A 17,618-nucleotide genomic window follows, 5' to 3' on the forward strand; every position below is an offset into this window, starting at 1 on the left:
AAAGCTAAGATTACAGACTTAAAAGCATACAACTTAAAGAGAGGAGTGCTTCTCAGTCACAGTTACACAACATGACGGAACACCATTCATGTTCTTTTGACCCAGTCTCCTTTACTGGGACAAAGGGGAATATTTCGTTGAGTCTGAAAATGTCTGCAGGTCAGAGGGCTCTGAGAGGAGGGTGGTGAACGTGATCCTTGGTCTCAGACTGTTTGAGTTACTGCCAAGGCGTTCCATGAGGTCAGCAGGGAGGTGCTGTTACACCACCAGGAGACAGCTGAGGGAAGCGACCTGCTGAGCTGCTTGGAACACAAACGCTCCATCACAAACTTTCAGCTGCAGGCGGATTAGGACTCAGACACATATTCAGACAAGGATATATTGCCAAATGCAAGAAATTTCCCTTGGTGGTTGGTGCATACATACACATATTCAACCTTAACATGAAATGAACAAACCATAAATACAAGAAACAATATGTACATGTAACATTAAGGAAAAAAAGAGTCTGAAATAAAGGACTCAGTCAGGGTTGAGGGGTATCTTTGCACATTTTAGAGTGTCTATTATTAGTTTTTAGGATTATTATTATTATTCTACCCGACCATATCACCATCTGTGAAGAAAGACCCATGTGGACGGATGCCAGACGTTTCTTGGCATCACACCCTCATCATGATATAACTAAGAATTAGGTGTCTGCCAAACTGCCAAATTTTTTCCTTCTCTATCAAAGCCAGAGTCTGATGATGACGTGCACTCAGTGACCTCATCTCAAACCACGCAGAAGAAGAAGACTGGAGGAGGGTGGGGTCTCTTAGCATCGGGTGACGAACGGGCTGAGGACCTTGCAAATCTGATAAAGGCCCAAAGAGAGCCCTTTCCTTCCTGAGCGGTGGACTGTTTGTGTTAGAGCGTTGTGCGTCTCTTCTTCTGGGTGTGGGAACCTGCTCCTCCCAGGGTTCATGGTTTCCTCTCATCAAGGCCCAGCCAACAGCCTGCTGCATCTGTTTCATTCACAGGATTGCACAGGCCTTTAAAACCCCATATCTACCGTCATCTCCTCTTTTTTATGTATATACAACATTACGTTTGCTTTATCATACTCATACATGTAAAAGTTTCATGTTGTATTATTTGTTTGGATTTTTGGCTTTGTACATGCATCAATTAAGCTGCTTAGAAAGAGTTATGGAAAGAAGGGAATAAAAATAAAGTATTTGTCTCATAAAGAGATAGCGTGCAACACCAGTGTTTCAGTCGGACAGATTTAATAATTAGTCCCTATCTGATGTAATTTGACACTTTTTACAAATGTAAACAGCTGTCTCTGATACACATCTTCCATCCTATCAGCACACAGCATTCTAGTAACTTTTAAATAGTCAAAATAGTAAAAACTCCTAACAGTACATTCTCAGAACATGAATTACAAGAAAACCAAAGAAAAGTCTACAAACTCAACATGAATACATTCACGTTTTAATTCAGTATAGAGTCTTCATTCAGTGCAAAGGATTCTGTTTGCCCCAAATAAGTTCCAGAATAATATATTTCACTGATTGATGACATGAGTTGTGTGTTTTCTTCCAGCTTTGTCTCGGTTTAAATGTCTGCAGCCCACATTCACACCCAGTTTAAATCAGCAGGGAGCTGTTAAACTGACTCCTCGCCATTGTCTCGTGTACGTCATCACAACAGCTTGTATGCTGCTTCCCAGGCAGCGCCCAGAGGAATGTCCTCAGCACCCCGAGATCTTGTCAAAACACACCTCCCCCACCGGGGCTAGTAGTCCAATGGTTACACTCACTCAGGAGGATGAGGGGGGGGCTGCTGTTGGATCTGGTTCTCTTTTTGACCAAAGTGGCGACCTGCTGCTTTATGGGGCCCGCAACAGTTAGAAATGACTGGAGAAAGCGGAACAGAACACAAGCTATGTTCACACTGTCACTCAGTTTCTGATAAATCAGGCACAGCAGTGGTTTCAGCGTGTGTTTAGTAGGTTTAAATTCTTCATTTTGTGTGAAATAATCATGCCAACGTTTGCAAATTAGCGCTAAACACAAAACAAAGCTACAGCTGATGGAAAAAATTTCAGGACAAAGTGAAACAATGACCTGGTAATACACTGGAGGAAGAGACAGGAGATTACCAAAGTTATCACAAAGTTTCTAAAGGGAAACATGAACATATGTCCCACATTTTTTTATGGCGATCCCATCCAATAGTTGTTGAGATATTTCAGCTCCAGAGTGTAGCTCAGCTGTTCAGCTAAAAAGGAAACTAAGAGCTGTGAAGATGCTACTTCCCATGACATTATTGTGTTTGTTAAATGACCTCGAGGACATGTCAGACACACCTTCTCATTTCCTCCCTGAGCCATTCAAATTATTTACTTTATTTACAGATGGAGGGGACACCAAGGTTGCCCATGAAACACAAATAACATACTGAAATTACTGCAAAACTCACTTTTTTAAGAATTAAGGATAAATATGCTTAAATATCCAATGACATCAGATGCTGTGGCTCTCCTGCCTCCTTCCTGTCTTTAATAATCTCACTGATCATAAGGAAAACTGTCAACAGTAAGCATTTACTAAAAGAAAAAACTACAGAAGGAAAATCATAAAAGCACAGGGCAAGAAAGAAGTTTAGAAAATGTGCAAACCAACTAACAATTATTTTGGTTTCTCAATTAATCAAAGCCCTGTTTGGTTTATAAACTGTCAGAATACAGTGACAGTGACAGTTGCTTAAAACTATCTTGCTATCCAAGCTAGCTAGCCAGCTATAGCTAGTAAATTAGCGTTTAGCTTAACGCCTCTCCACAGCGCCACCCTTTCACCTCTGGCTCCAAACGACCGAGATGGCGGTGGGTGGCTTAAATGCCAAACTCAAGCCTTCAAAATGTTGCTCCACAACCCACTGGGTGACATCAACACCATCTCACTCTCCCGTTGCGTTTGTTATTTAAACTAAAAGTCTCCTTTAGCGTTGGGACTGTTGACGTCACGTTTTTGACGCTCGGGACACAAACCCCAGTCTCCTGGGTGAAAGTCCTGTGTTGTTTGACCCATCCACCAATCCACCACCCTATCGATGGGAAGTGTGTCCTGATCAGAGCCTCTCTGAGATCTGGCAGTGACTAAGTAGTAGACTAACAAGTAGTGGACGAGGGGGATAAACAAAGTTCACGCTCAAACTGACTTGTATCTGAAGACATCGCCTATATTGCGGACAGGCTTTTCTGATTTTATATGAGTTTTAATTTTGTATGTAATACATGTATCTGTTTTGTGTTAAAATCTGATGATTTTATGACTTCTTTTCCTTTTTTTGCTGCCTTTGTGATGCTCTCTGTAATGTGCAATTTTGAAAATTGCTCAATAAATAAAGATGATTATTAGCTTGAAACCATCCATTTTAACATTACACGTGACAACTAACACAGTGATCGGCTGTTTAACGTTCTCTCGTCAGACATTCATAGGCAAGAAATGTCAGCAAAGCAGGAGCAAATCTTTCATTAACTATTTTAGATAAGAACAGGAAGTGTTCTTTATCAAAACAGGCTTTTATTCACACATGCCTCTCAGCAATCTTCAGTCTCTTATCACTCTTGTACAGTGAGAGGCTGACACATCAGTCCTGTATGCAATTTCCACATTGTGCCACGCATGTGAAGTTGATACTAATCACAGCCAAACCTCCCTGTAAAGAAAAAAAAAGATTTTTTTCCTCACACATGGACATAATCATTCTTGCTGTATGATGGCTTTGACATCAGGGTGTTTACTTTGTGTTTTGTTCTGGTGCGTGCTTCATACGCCTCTGCTGTTGACCACAAACTTCGTAGAAAGAGGATTCAGATGGGGTGTAGCACTGAATAAAATGGTTGGAAGATGTCCAACAGCTGTTCTTTACAAAATTCTATCTCCCTCTTGCTTAGTAATTGCTTAGTAATTCCGGTGGTGACAACTTTCATCTGTAATTTAGAGATGGGTCAAATGTGCTTCTAGGTGGCTTTATACAGTTCTCTAAATCCCTGTTCTCAAGCAGAAAAATTGAACAAAGGACAATTTAAAAAAAAGAATAAACAGTTTATCGCTACTAGGTATAATTAGGAAGTAGTCCATATCAATGACATTTCACTTCAAGGAGTACTCTGTTGGAAATTAGGACATAATTCCCTCATTTCGTTCAGTACCTTCTGCTTTCTTTGTGATGGCCTTTTAAATTCCAGTGGATTTCTGAGGACTATGGTTAACAGCTCCTCAGGGTCAATCCAGACAGCTAGCTAGACTGTCTGTCCAATCTGAGTTTTCTATTGCATGACTAAAACAAAACAAAACACACACATATTCCTCCAAAACAATTTCCTTTCCTAAGGCTATTTTGCAGAGGCACCGTTGTTCTGTCTGGCGCCACTCGAGATGATTATGACTGGTTTATGCAGGGGGTTAAACTCAATCTCTCTGAGGGCCATAGTGGGAAAAGAGAGACACATCAAGGGCCAGACTTATAGTTTATTGACATGCTCATATTTGAGAGAAAACAAGTCAAAAAAAACATTGGAAAGACGTTGCAGGTGGGCTGGAAAGAGTCCCAGGATTCAGAAAAATAATTTTGGAGAGTCCCAAATTGACTGGAGGTTTTGCCTTACCCAACATGTTGTTGTATTATTGGGCCGCTAACATCCAGACGCTAAATAAAAGGGTGCCATAGCCCAGGCATTGTGTGGTGCGTCAAGGAAGCTAACTCTTGTAGTTCAACTTCACTCCCTGCATTACTGTTTGCACCCTCCCAAAACACCAATAATCCTGTGTTCTCTCGTCACTGGAAATCTGGAAACAGTTCAGGAATCACCGTGGATTAAAATCCCCTTCTGTCCTCATCCCCATATGCAACAACCATCTGTTCCTACCCTCCAGCATAGACAAAACATTTACACGTTGGAAGAGGATGGGCCCGGTCTCTTTCAGCGACCTTTAATTAGATGAGACCTTTGGAAATATGGCCGACCTTGCTGCAAAATTTGGGACACCAAAAGTGGATCTGTTCAGATATTTCCAGTTGCAAAATTTCACCAAAACACACTTCACCTAATTTCCTGCATTACCTGAAAAAACTTTGTTAGAAAGTATCATGTTCTCCTCGGCATCACAAAATAGCATCTCGTCAATCTATGGTCTCCTTTCATCTCAACTCTCCCCTCCTTCAGGGCTTAGGGAGGTCTGGGGAAGGGAGGTGGGTTTCGCACTCAATGAGGACTGGGGGCGAGAAGTTTTACTCAGAATTCATAGTACTTGTATCTCTGCACGTATGAGACTCATTCAATTCAAAGTGGTCGCCAGACTGAAAAGACTATTCCCTGATACAGATGATCTCTGCATCAAGTGCTCTCAATTTCCAGCAGACCATACACACACTTTTTTCTCCTGTCCTAAGCTAAACTCTTTTTGGACATCCTTATTTGACACTCGCTCTGTAGTCCTTAATGTCCCTACGTCCCCATACCCCTTGATTGGTATATTGTAGGAAGATTTAATAGCTACCAAGCTGATGTTATCGCATTTGCCTCTCTGATAGCCAAACGTCAAATACTGCTACAGTGGAAGAGCCCAAAGCCGCCTAGTACAAATTCCTGGTTAGAAGATGTATTGTCATTCTTACACCTAGAAAAAACCAAACGTACTCTCAGAGGATCCATAAAGAAATTTTATAAAACCTGGGACCCACTCCTTTCTTATGCGAACCATCTATCCTGAGCCAATGGTAGTCACCCCCCCACCCAATTTCCCTTTTTTTTATTATTACTGTTTATTTTTTACATATATTCCATTTGTTCTTTTGTTTTTTTAATTTAGTTGTTTAATTATTTATTTTTTACATTATTCTTTTTGTTCTCCTTCTTGAGGGAGGGAGATGGGTAGGCAAGTTAGACGAATGGAAGATACATGTTCTGTATCTGGTTAAAGGGTGCTGGAGGGAGGGAATGGGTGGGAATGTATGTGTTTTTATTCTGTTATAAAAAGCAAGAAATGTGTCAAACCTGATACCCTTTGTTATTCCCTGCCTATAATAATTTATCAGGTTTGAGCAATTATCGTACTTAAAAAAAAAAAAAAAAAAAAAAGACGTTGCAGGCAAACATGATTAAGCCTATGGCCGACTGATGAAGTATTAGGACCTAGGTTTCTGTGTTGATGTTCCCGGGAAAGACCACAATCGGTGCATAGTTAGCGAAACGTTTTCCATCACCCAGCAGTGCTTGGTCCGCCAGAGAGGGTAGACGGAGCTTTTGTGTGAAGAGGCGTACCGATTTTTGTTCCGGTGTGTGCTTGCTTTTTGAGAAAACTGCAAGGCAGAACTAAAAAAGAATATAAGCAATGACAGATGATATAGATGATGAAACATCAAAAACAAGGGCAAACCCAAAGAAAAAGAAACAAATTCAACAATCTGAAGAAGGCACACAGCTGACACTGTTTAACTCTCTGGGAAATGAGAGGCAAAAAAAACTGCAATTGCTCATCTCCATAGTTTCCTCCAAAGAGATTGAAACAGAGATCTTGAAATTGTAACATTAAAGCCTAAAGCTTTAGCGAATCATTTTATGTTGACACATCCAGAACACAAAGAGGAACATTGTCTTCCCCACTGTGTCTTTATACTGTCTTTTTTATCTATTTTTTATTTATTTTTCTTGCTAAAACTGCTGCTGGAACTTTCAATTTCCTCGCAGGAGTCATCCCAAAAGGATCAATAAAGAGAAGTCTAAGTCTAAGTCTAAGTCCACCTGATGGATGTCCAGTACTTACTCTCTTTTTAGCTCTGCTTTGGTCTCCACCAACTCCTGAGTAAAACATCTTTAGTTGTTAAATGTTCCAATTTCTTCACCAGCTGTTTGCTAACTTTGTCTGCTGCTGAAAAATAAAGTAGAAGAAAACACTGAGATTGAACCAGAACAGTAATTGCGCTCTGACACTATAACGATTTGAAATGCTGCATAGAGACTACTGACTAGTTATTGGTGAGGTATTGATATTGTGTTGTTTTCAGCAGCTGTTAGGTCAGTTTGTGTTATGTTTTCCAGTTGTCCTCAACAGTTACTGTTTATTAAGTGAAAGAAATAGACCTAAACATGATTATTTAATTATTTTTGTCATTTTAGTTTTAGTTATGTCTAGTATGTAAGCCTTATGGTTTTTGTAAGAGTTCACGTGAAGGAGATTGTTTTATTGTGGTGGAGATACTATCATAGCCCTGTTGAAGTGGGATTTACTGTAAAAATGGGCGGAACTGGTCAGGAAGAGCTTTCTCTTTATTATGTGATGGAATGAGGGCAAACCGAGCCGGCAGCTCTGGGACTATGGGCGGCCAACACTTCAGACACTCCAAAAACCACTGGCAGCACATGAAAGAATCAAAGAGAGAGCATATCGTGCAGAGTCAGTGACCACCACTGTCACACAAAAAACACTGCTGGCTCTTATTATGTTGAACGGAGAAGTTTTGCTCTCTTACATGAATGCCTTGTGGAAAATAAAATTTCAACAAGAAGGTGGTATTATCAGACGGACAACGATCCATAATGGACGGAAGGTTTCTTAGACACCTGAGAATGACTACAGCTAGAGTCGCTACTGTAGAGAGCTGCAACCTCAATTCAAATACGTTTGCATTCGGCACTGTGGATTGTTTGTTGTCTTTTTTTTTATAGCAAAGACTTTCTAGAACAATAAATGTATACGGTCAGCAGATGGCTGGAGGTTTAACAGTAGATCATATTTATTTATTCCCATAGTCGGAAATCAGATGTTGCAGCAGCACGTGAGGACAGAAATAAATACAGATTATTGAGAAAGTAAAACCCAAATAATTGCAATTGCAGTCTTAGTGAGGGGATGCCATAGTTAAAGTATTCAGGATGACTTTCTCAATGACATCAATCCTATTCCCCACATTATCTGATGCTATGGGTCATAACAAAGAAAGTGATCATGGAGCAGGCAGACCTCTCTGGGCAGGAAGGAGCTGAACTGGTGCGTGAGAAGAGTTTCAAACACACAGTTTGGCTCACCTTTCTCCCCAGCTTGGAGTTTGACTTCCTTCCAGTGGGCCGTGTCCCGTCCATCAGCAGAGACATCCACAACTGCACAGCTGTTGTTCAGACCTCAGTGCAAATCTACAGCCCAATGTTTTGTCAGGAGCCCAGCAATTTGGAGTGAAAAATCTCAACAACTGTTGGATGGGTGATTTTACATTTTTTGCAAACATTCATGGCCCCCAGAGTAATTGTTGCGACTTTAGTCACTTTTGCTCCAGCTCCAACACAAGTTCCCACTTGTGGTTTTGAGTGAAATGGCTTTATTGAATTCATTTCAATTCAATTTTATTTATAGTATCAAATCATAAACAAGAGTTATCTGAGGACACTTTACACATAGAGTAGGTCTAGACCACATTCTATAATTTTCAAAGACCCGACAATTCCAGCAATTCCCCCAAGAGCAAGCATTTAGTGCTGTAAAAGCAAGGAAAAACTTCTACAAGGGAGAAACCTGGGACAAACCCCGGCTCTTGGTGGGCGGTGTCTCCTGGTGCCGGATGGGGGTTTGATGAACAGTGGCAATGATAATAACAATGAAGATTATGGAACTATGACTGGAAATAGTAGTTGTAGTAGTTCATGGCATAGCAGGGGACAGCAGAGCATTGCAGGACGTAGCAGGGCATAGCTGGACGTAGCATGACGTAGCAGGACGTAGCAGGGCACTGCAGAGCATAGAGGGGTGTAACAGGGCATAGCAAGGCACAAAGCAGGGCCCTTGGGATACCGGCAATCATGGTTTAGGTTCCACCCTAATCCATGGAAACATTCTGGGTGAAAATTGACAAAAGAACTCCAGGGAAGGACTCCCCAGACTCCCCAGTTAGTAACAAGCATTTCTGGGACAAGATGCACACAGATGGAAAGAGAAAGACTATATTGAATGGATTGCAATTACATTTGGTGCAAACATTCCTGTTCCCATGGGTACAAATTATAATAACCAAAGTGTAAAGAGTAATAACTCAATATATAATAACTGTACACACATGTACTGTATATTGGGGCATTGCTGCTGTATTATGGAACACTGCAGGGTTTGATGCAAGGCATCAAAATGAATGTTGTTGCTACACATTGACATATTGACATATATACAGACTGTGAAATAAAATCCCACTCAGAAAAATATTATAGAGTGAAATAAAATCCCACTCAAAAATATATTATAGAGTAAAATATTAAATAGAAAATAATGCATTGTTGTGAGTTTTCTTCTTCACAAGAAAACAACAGTGGCATTATGTGTACAAACTGGCATTCAAAGCTTTAGTGCGTAACTTTTTGATGTTAAAAACGTCCGTTGCGTTCAATCCCTCGTCAAATGAGTTGCTCCAAAGCTGATTAAGACTATCAACTCTTTAAAACTCTCTCTGGATTTCTCAGTATGAGTTTCCCGCGCAGAAGCTCTATTGAAGATAATTACCTCTTCTGGAGAGTCTATCACTTTCTTTTAGTCCTCCGTGTCCTTCTTGGCTACTAGCAACTGCGTGGAGAAGGGGTGGGGCTTACGTATCATGTGGACGTGCTGACAGTTTTTTTTGTATTTACTTAGAATTCCTCATGAGGGAGACAGAAACTACGCACTATAACTTTATATTGCTAAAATTGTGAAAATAAATGAATAGTTTATGATCAGGACTGATTTTAGTTAAAAGATTAGACTCAGTAAAAAGGGAATGTGATTATCACAACAACCTTTTAAAGGACCAATCTGTCCATGTACAGCGTTGAGACACTGCAGGCTTGGAAACTGGAGAAAACAAGACACCCGTGGGTTCTGAAGCAAAATCAAGACTTTCAAATGAAGCAGTGCAGTCACAACACTAATGATGATATAAAGGAATGCCTAAAATCTCTTTCTTTTGACATGCCGTCTCTGTCTCTGGCTCTGTCTCCTGACACCCACAAGCTCAGTCTTTTCTCTCAAAACCCAGCACATGAACTCGGCGCTCATTCTTGGAACAGATCTTATCAACACAGTATTTGCTTCTCCTTTAGCAACAGAGCGCTGCAGAATAATGTTAACAATCAGACGACCGGAACCAAGTCAGAGGAAACATTTGGCTCCTCTGTGTTCCAGGTTGTTCTAACTTCAATCCAGTCAGCATGGTCGGATTGCTGTCAAGTCAGGTCTGCCTCAGGTCTGTTTTATCAGACTGACTGAACCAGGATCCCTGTAATGCTGAGCTCATTATGTTTAATGGTGTCGGATTTAAACAGTGTGCGATCGGTTGTGTTGAAGTCTGGAATTTCAAACTTCAGCTTGTTAGGCTTTTGCTTTGTTGTTCTGTCCTGTGACTTGGGGTTATAGTACTTTCCATTTGAAGAGACCTTCTACTTTTTCACCATTGCAGTCAGCACACTGTACCTGCTTTGCAAAGTCAGATTTTTTTTGAACAATCTGTTCTTCCATAGTCACATCTGCATTCATCTGCTCTGTCCTTTTTATGTTTCTTTATCATTCTCTCCTCCCTTGCTTTTTTTTCTTTCTGGACACTTTTCCTGTATTCCTTGATGTCTTTCTTTTAGCATTCATTTCCTTCCCATGTTTCCTGATATATTTCTTCTGTTCTACTTTCTCTGCTTCCTTCCATCTGGCATTATTCTTTTCCTTCTTTCTTTCTTCTGTTTGGCTCCTTCTTTCCTTCCTTCCTGTCTTTGATTACTTTATTCCCTTCCTCCCTTTCCCATATTTATTTGCTTTATTCCCTCCTTCTCTCCTATCTATCCTAGTTGTATTCCTTGTCTCCCTCCATATGTTCCTAATCTGATCTGTAAACCAACAACATTGGATACAAGGTTTCCTCCAACCAATGGAAACCTAAATCAATTTAATTCAAACGAACTGACAATCAGGTGTGGACATAGTACAAAGTTTTCCTCTCACACATGTAGCACACAACAGGAGACACTTAAAGGCAACCCTCCGTGTTGTTTAGGGAGGGGTGGCACCTGGGTACAGTGCAGTGGTATAGTCTAATGTATTGCAGGCTAGTGGGTATACTGTACTGTATATGTACATGTCTGGGGGGTGGGGTCTTAGTGCCCTCCCCCAGAGAAATGTTGAGCTTCAAATAATTAAATTCCAGCATTTTAGTACACATTTATGCACCAATTCACAGCTGAAATACCATAATTTAGCCTATGTAAAGAAAGAAAAAACAAAATGACAATTCAAAATATGTCAAAAATATAATGGAAAGCATGTTGTTGTGTCACTCCGCACTTATAAGTGGGTTGTGGAAATTCTTTCTTATTCAGTGTACTGCCTATAGCTGCGTGTGAATTTGTCTCTCTTTTCTCCAATAAACACTGAGTTTATTCATCTCCTGTGCTTTTATTTCTTTATTTCTTCTTTCTGTAAATTAGGTTTCAGTGACCTGGAGAGGGTTCGCTACAGGCCCCCATGGGTTACTGACCTCACACTTTCTCTTTCTATGCAAAAGTGACATGTTGTGATTCATGTTGTATTGTTATCTTTTTTTTATGAATGTGTGCAAACCAGTAAACCTAAAACCAAAACCAGTTAGACATTTTCATCGTTGTTGTGTAATTGACCCTTCTTCACCCCCTCGGATGTTTGTTTTCTTGCAGTTTGGCGCGAGTTGCATGACAGAAACGTCATCAACACGCTCACTCGCGGTGAATTCTCCAGACAACGCCCTGCTCTATTCACACGTGGGCTCAATCGGACATTGCACTGACTTTGTGCTAGGGAGTTGGCAATGTAAAGCCTGTTTAACGTCCGTGCAAACACATTCGGACATGTGCGTTATAGCACAGAACTTTGCCGGGAAAATGTCTAGAGAAGTTCAGGGTTGCAGTATGTGTGCGGGATGTGTGAAAAGCGGCTTACTTTCTTTTACTTTGGATACTTCAGGAGTGTTTCATTGTTAATACTTGTTTTTCTTTGACTTAAATTGTACATTTTATATTTAACAGAGCAGCCTGTCTGTGTTGTGTTGTAACTATTTCCACTTGTTGTTTGTTAATAAACTAACCCGGCAGCGTGGCTATGAGTGGATTGATAACTGCATAAAACGTGATGTACACACTATGGCCTAGCCATAGTATAAAAAAAAATATCGCGCCCCTGCATTAGGTGCCAGCAGCGTGTAAAGTGGCTACAGACACTGGCGGAGAGCACCTGTCAAACTTCATATCAGGTCACTTGTTTTCCAGCGTCAGACTTCTTTCATTTAACCTGACATGACAAGCAGGCAGGAGACGCCTCCCATAAATGTGTTACCGATCTGGTCTCGGGCTCCATACAGTACATAGCTTATGGCATGTGTGGTGGTGATCTCCCAAAAGTGACAAAGTGTGTTGTAGGTTCTCCTCTGACGCAAGAAAAACATTTTGTTGTAGTGTCTGGTGTCACAGGGACGCATAGCAACGCAGATGCTGCCTATAAATACACTTCCACGTCCAGGCTATTTTAAACAGAACAGGGTCAAACAGGAGAGTTCAACTTCCTTTTACCACAGAGAATTTAGATGTTTAATGATTATTTGGAGGATCCGGCAGAGAAGTGAGCGGATGGTTATTTAGAAGTTGTCAAATACATTCTGTTAATTATTTAAGACTCATGAGGCCAGAAACATAAAACATAAAACATAGTTTTTTCATGCACTGGTCAGTTTTGAGATTAAGGGAGATTTTGTCTTCTATAACATAATAATAATTAATAGTTTGTACTTTATTAATCCTGAAAGGGAAATTACAATGTATTCTTTCAGATGAGTGGAAAGCAACCAATCAAAATGTACATTTAGGCATTTATTCGACTGAACCTCGCTATTTGCGTCTTTAGATTTCTCTGAAATTATAGGATATAGGTATGTTTATGTGCTACAAGGTATACTATACTAAATGTTTGATTTGATTAGATATTGTGTCTGTAAGTAGAGATCTATCCGTCTGAGGGCACTCACAAGTGTGTTTTTCAACAAAAATTGAAACTTAAGGAATCTTTAAAATCCTCATTTTCATTTATCTTTTAATAAAAAAGAGTAATGTATTGAACAGATTTTAATCTCATCTCTTTGAGCAGTATTGCTCCTCACTCTTGCAAAAAGAGTGTTTCACAAAATGCTGAACTATTCAACTAACCTTTGAATATTAGTTTCCGCCCCAATAATCCAGTTTCCATCAGGATGTAATAAACATTCAAACTCATTTTTGAGTGAAACTAATGCATGTTTGTGTATCAATGAGTTTATTAAACCACATGACGTCCCGGTAACAGGTAATACATGCAAATGATTACACTGAAGCGAAACATATGCTACAATTAATATTCTTTACAGTATAGAAGTACACTCACAATTCTGGCTTTACCACCTATGTTATGTGTTAATAGATGTTTAATACTGAATACGATGATTATGATAATCAAAGTGCTTCAAGGGAGTATGTATTTAGGGTTAAATATTCTCCCTAAAATCATGTGCCATCTAATCTGATATGCTGATAAGAATATATTGGCAGATTTGAAAGATAACCCTCATATCAAGTACCATACTTCCATAAAACAATTCCTAATCCGAGATGTAAGATTAATGCTGGGACTTCATAAAAGGAAGTAAATGAGGCATTAATCATCGTCCTGGGTTTTCCAGTTTCCTTCTCCTCTCCTGGGCCTTTCCAACCCCAATCCCTGCCATTACAATCAACACCGCCACATCCAACAGCAGATTAATGGGAGACTTCCTCCTCATCGCTTCACACAGTGGTAATTCATTTTAATTATGATACATTCCTTCTGGCTGCGTTCCCAGCTCGCCAGATGCCTGACGTCTGTTTGACAAATAAATCCCCTACAATGTGTTCAAAGCTTTTAAGTTCTGGGCCTTGAAAGTCTGCGCTCAAAGCCTTTTTTACAGGTCGGAAATCCAACACATGATGGACAACATCTGTCTGCAGCTGGTTCTCCAAATCTCCAAATTGGGCTTTTTTTTTTTTTTTTTTTTTTGAGTGAGAAAACAAAAGATGTGTGTCCAAGTGCTACAGTTCAAGTGAAAATACTCCTCTGGTTTGCAACCAGGGCCGTTTGGCTTTCCCGTCGCCTCTCCTTCTTCCGCTCCAGTCTCATCTTCCAGCAGACGACGCTGGAGGCTAAGAGCACCAGTCCGGCCGAGAGGAGCACCAGGCCGAAGTACGAGATGGTGGAGCCGTGCGAGTTGAAGCTGTAAGCCACGGCGGTGACCACGATGCCGGCGATGAGGACCACCACGCCAAACGGGACGGTGCAGCGGTAGCAGGACAGCTCGGCCCCGCCAGTGGCTGCCGTCAGCTGGACTTCATTGACCAGGGGGATGTTCACCGTGGCGGCCGCGGGGCGTTCACTACCGCTGGCCTTGTCTGGGGTCGCTGGCGTTCTCATGCCGTCCTCATTAGCTTCTTCTGGCATTGCAGGATGAGGGGGCCTTCTGTTAACCAACCACAGATGGTTCCTCGCTGTTGCCCTTTTACCTCTTTCCCTCGCTAGGGTCTCCCAGTCTGTGGGCAGAAAAATAAACCATTCACATAAATGCAAAGAGTCAAACTTGTTGCACAACACCTGGGCCCACTGGAATTTCCAAAAGAGAGCTTGCAGATGCTTTTTGTTAGAAATCAACACCACATTTCACAATTCGCCAGCACTTTCTGACCACCACACGCTGATTCAAAGTAACCTCCCTTGCACAATCCCTCCCAGCCGCCTCCTGACCCAGTCGGAGGAGTCGCCTGAATGACGCAGGACCACTCAGCCCTGCACGAGCTGAGACATTCCCTGGAGAGCGCAGGATATGACATTACAAACTGCCCCGTGAAATGCAAGGAGCTTCGAAAATCACCAGCAATTTCACAAGCGCTCGTTCTTCCTCCCCTCGCGTCTGCAGCGTGGAGAGCTAGGATTAAGAAGGGCAGTGTCAGTTAGACTTTTCCATCATTGTCAGGGTTTTCAAAACACCCCTTATTTGTATCTTTTTTTATAATGATTATAAAATTAACAACATTTTAAAAGGTAGTTTAGAAGTCTGACATGCTCCAGACCAATGGTTCCCAAACTGGGGGGCAGGCCCCGTCGGTGGGTCATGGCCATAGGTCACGTCGACAACCTGGGTGGAAAATATTACACATGGTGCGTTTTTAATTGGCTGAGTGCAATTTGCTTCGGATTTTATTCCTGACAGAGTGAAAATAGTGATAATAGATAGCCAATTTATTGTTTAGTTATTTTCCCAGCCTAAATGCCAAAATGTGAGAGTTTGACGCTTTTCTTTGTCATAAAATCTCTTTGGGTTTTAAACAAGCAAGTTTAATACATCTTTGGGAAATTATAACGTGCTGTCTTAATTATTTGACTGACCAAAGGATTAATTGATAATGAAAATAAGAGGCTGCAAGATGTTTTACCAAGTTACAAAATTAGAAGCAGAAACAATTATGCTCTATAAAATAATGTTTAGGCTGTTAATTGGGACTTTTCTCACATGTTGGCTGTTTTCTTAAGAAGTTTTGGAGAGTTCTGCTTCTTTATGATTCTAAAAACAATCTGAGAAGAACAGGCTGAAAGAGAGCTATTCCCTTTGCTTAGAAATGAAGTCAAATGTGTTGCTGTGAATATTTAGAGAAACAGAAGCAAAGGGGGGAATCAATAAAAAATAAAAATAAAAGGCCTATGTTTAACTCTAACAGTGCACATTCCAGCCAATAATAAGTATGTTTGGCAGGTGTGTTACAGGCATGTGTATTGTTTGTTCCGGCTTCTGTAATCAACGACGGACAAAGTTATTTAAGATAAGTTATATAAAAGATAATCCCTTTAATTTCCAGCATATCAATCTGCACCACCGTCATATAAACTGACTTCATATGGGGCCTGGCTTTAGCTGGTAATAAGTGAATGAATAACCTTTAACCCCGAACTACTGCTTGTTAATTGCACTGAGGGAAACATACTCGACATGCTCGCCAAGGCTCAGTATAGAAAGGAGAAAGGTTAGTTACCTCACAGCCGTTTTCCATGTCGCACAGCCTCCAAAGTCTCTTAGTAACCCGCTCATAAAACATTCAGTCAGATTCACCTAATTAAAAGTCAGTGGTGATTTTCTTCTGTGTTGAAGCTTTTCTCTCCGGGCTGGAACCGGACTCCCATCCATGAGAAGCGGAGCGTCCCCCCGTGCAGTCCTCCGGGTCAGCGCTGCTGCTCGGACTGCCATCCCCATCAACAACTATTTCAAGTATCGATGACTGGAGCGTTAAGTGGAGAACAATAGGGGGAAATACAATTTCCGGTTACGCATTTCAAAATAAATCTCCCATTTGTTTGTTGTTGCGAGCGTTTCTTGCAGTTACTTTCAATTCTTCGGATTCAACTATTTTGAAAAAAAAATCAATTTATTTCCGTGACTGTTCAGGTGGTCACTGGAAGTCCACATTTTGTAGGACATTATGGACATGAGGGACAGTATAAACTCATTCTTTGCACAGTATAGAAATTAGCTCACAGTATAGTAACATGATACTTTTTTTATATTTTTTTCTCATCACAAGTGTGCAGATAAACAAAATGCGAGATCATTTTAGAAACACCTTCACCGTTATGACAAATGTACAGCATAAAAGTGAATCCAATCCAACTCATTTGCATTATTTGCTGTGTTTGCCCTGTAACTATCTATGTTGTTCTTATGGTTTTATTACATCATATTTGATATGCTTCAGCATGTTGATTTCTTTTTCTTTAAGAAAACACCAGCAAAAGTGTAATAGATAATTGACAACTTGAAGCTTGAATAAAGGAAAAGACAAAACTACATAATGACCCAACAACATTTTTTCCCCTAACACTTATTTTTTACCTTAACTTCAACTGTGAGTAACTTTACACTTTCCCTGAGGGGATCAATTAAGTATTCCGATTCTGATTCTGATCACACAGTCAGTCCTGTGATTCAGCATTGCATCTTCATAGAGTTGATGAACCCTCATATAATATTTACATTGAAAGCAGTGGAGGTGCTGTATAGAAAGCACCTTTGGGCTCCATATTGAGTCAAGCTTAAAAACACTGGATCCTTCACATGTCAGCGGGCCACACATGAAGTCAAATGCTCGGCTTACACTCTCCAAGCAGCAGAGGTCGGTGCAGTGAGAATCAGTGTGGAGTGAAATGTGACCAGGTTTTTTTCAAGAGACATATAACTTGTTGTCAAACACAGTCCGTGATATCTGTATTTCCACGGTGACCACATACTCCCGTATGTGTGTGACACTCTCTCAGTTATCACTGTTGTTGACACTATTACATAATGACCCACAACACACATTGATTTACAGTCTAAGACACACACACACACACGGGCTCACACACACACACATACACACACACACACACACACACGCGCGCACACACACACACACACACGCACACACACCTGTTTTACACACTGTAAATACATTTACACTGTGGTTGTTCCCTCCCTTCTGATGAGGGATTTTCTCTCTGTTG

General features: G+C 40.8%; 1 protein-coding gene across 1 annotated transcript; it reads right to left on the reverse strand.

Moving 5' to 3' along the window:
- Nucleotides 1-13,320: 13,320 nt before the first annotated feature.
- tmem100a (transmembrane protein 100a) lies at nt 13,321-16,358 on the reverse strand. The gene is made up of 2 exons (XM_034895051.1): nt 16,115-16,358; nt 13,321-14,620 (listed from the first exon to the last, which is right to left on the reverse strand). The coding sequence occupies exon 2, from the start codon at nt 14,529-14,531 to the stop codon at nt 14,133-14,135; it is 399 nt and encodes a 132-aa protein (XP_034750942.1). The 5' UTR covers nt 14,532-14,620; nt 16,115-16,358; the 3' UTR covers nt 13,321-14,132.
- Nucleotides 16,359-17,618: the final 1,260 nt, after the last annotated feature.

Source organism: Etheostoma cragini, chromosome 15 (assembly GCF_013103735.1).
Source record: "Etheostoma cragini isolate CJK2018 chromosome 15, CSU_Ecrag_1.0, whole genome shotgun sequence".
Lineage (NCBI taxonomy): Eukaryota > Metazoa > Chordata > Actinopteri > Perciformes > Percidae > Etheostoma > Etheostoma cragini.

Bases quoted from the DNA above. Each gene is read 5' to 3' on its own strand.
- tmem100a (XM_034895051.1), bottom strand. From the start codon at position 14,531: ATGCCAGAAGAAGCTAATGAGGACGGCATGAGAACGCCAGCGACCCCA.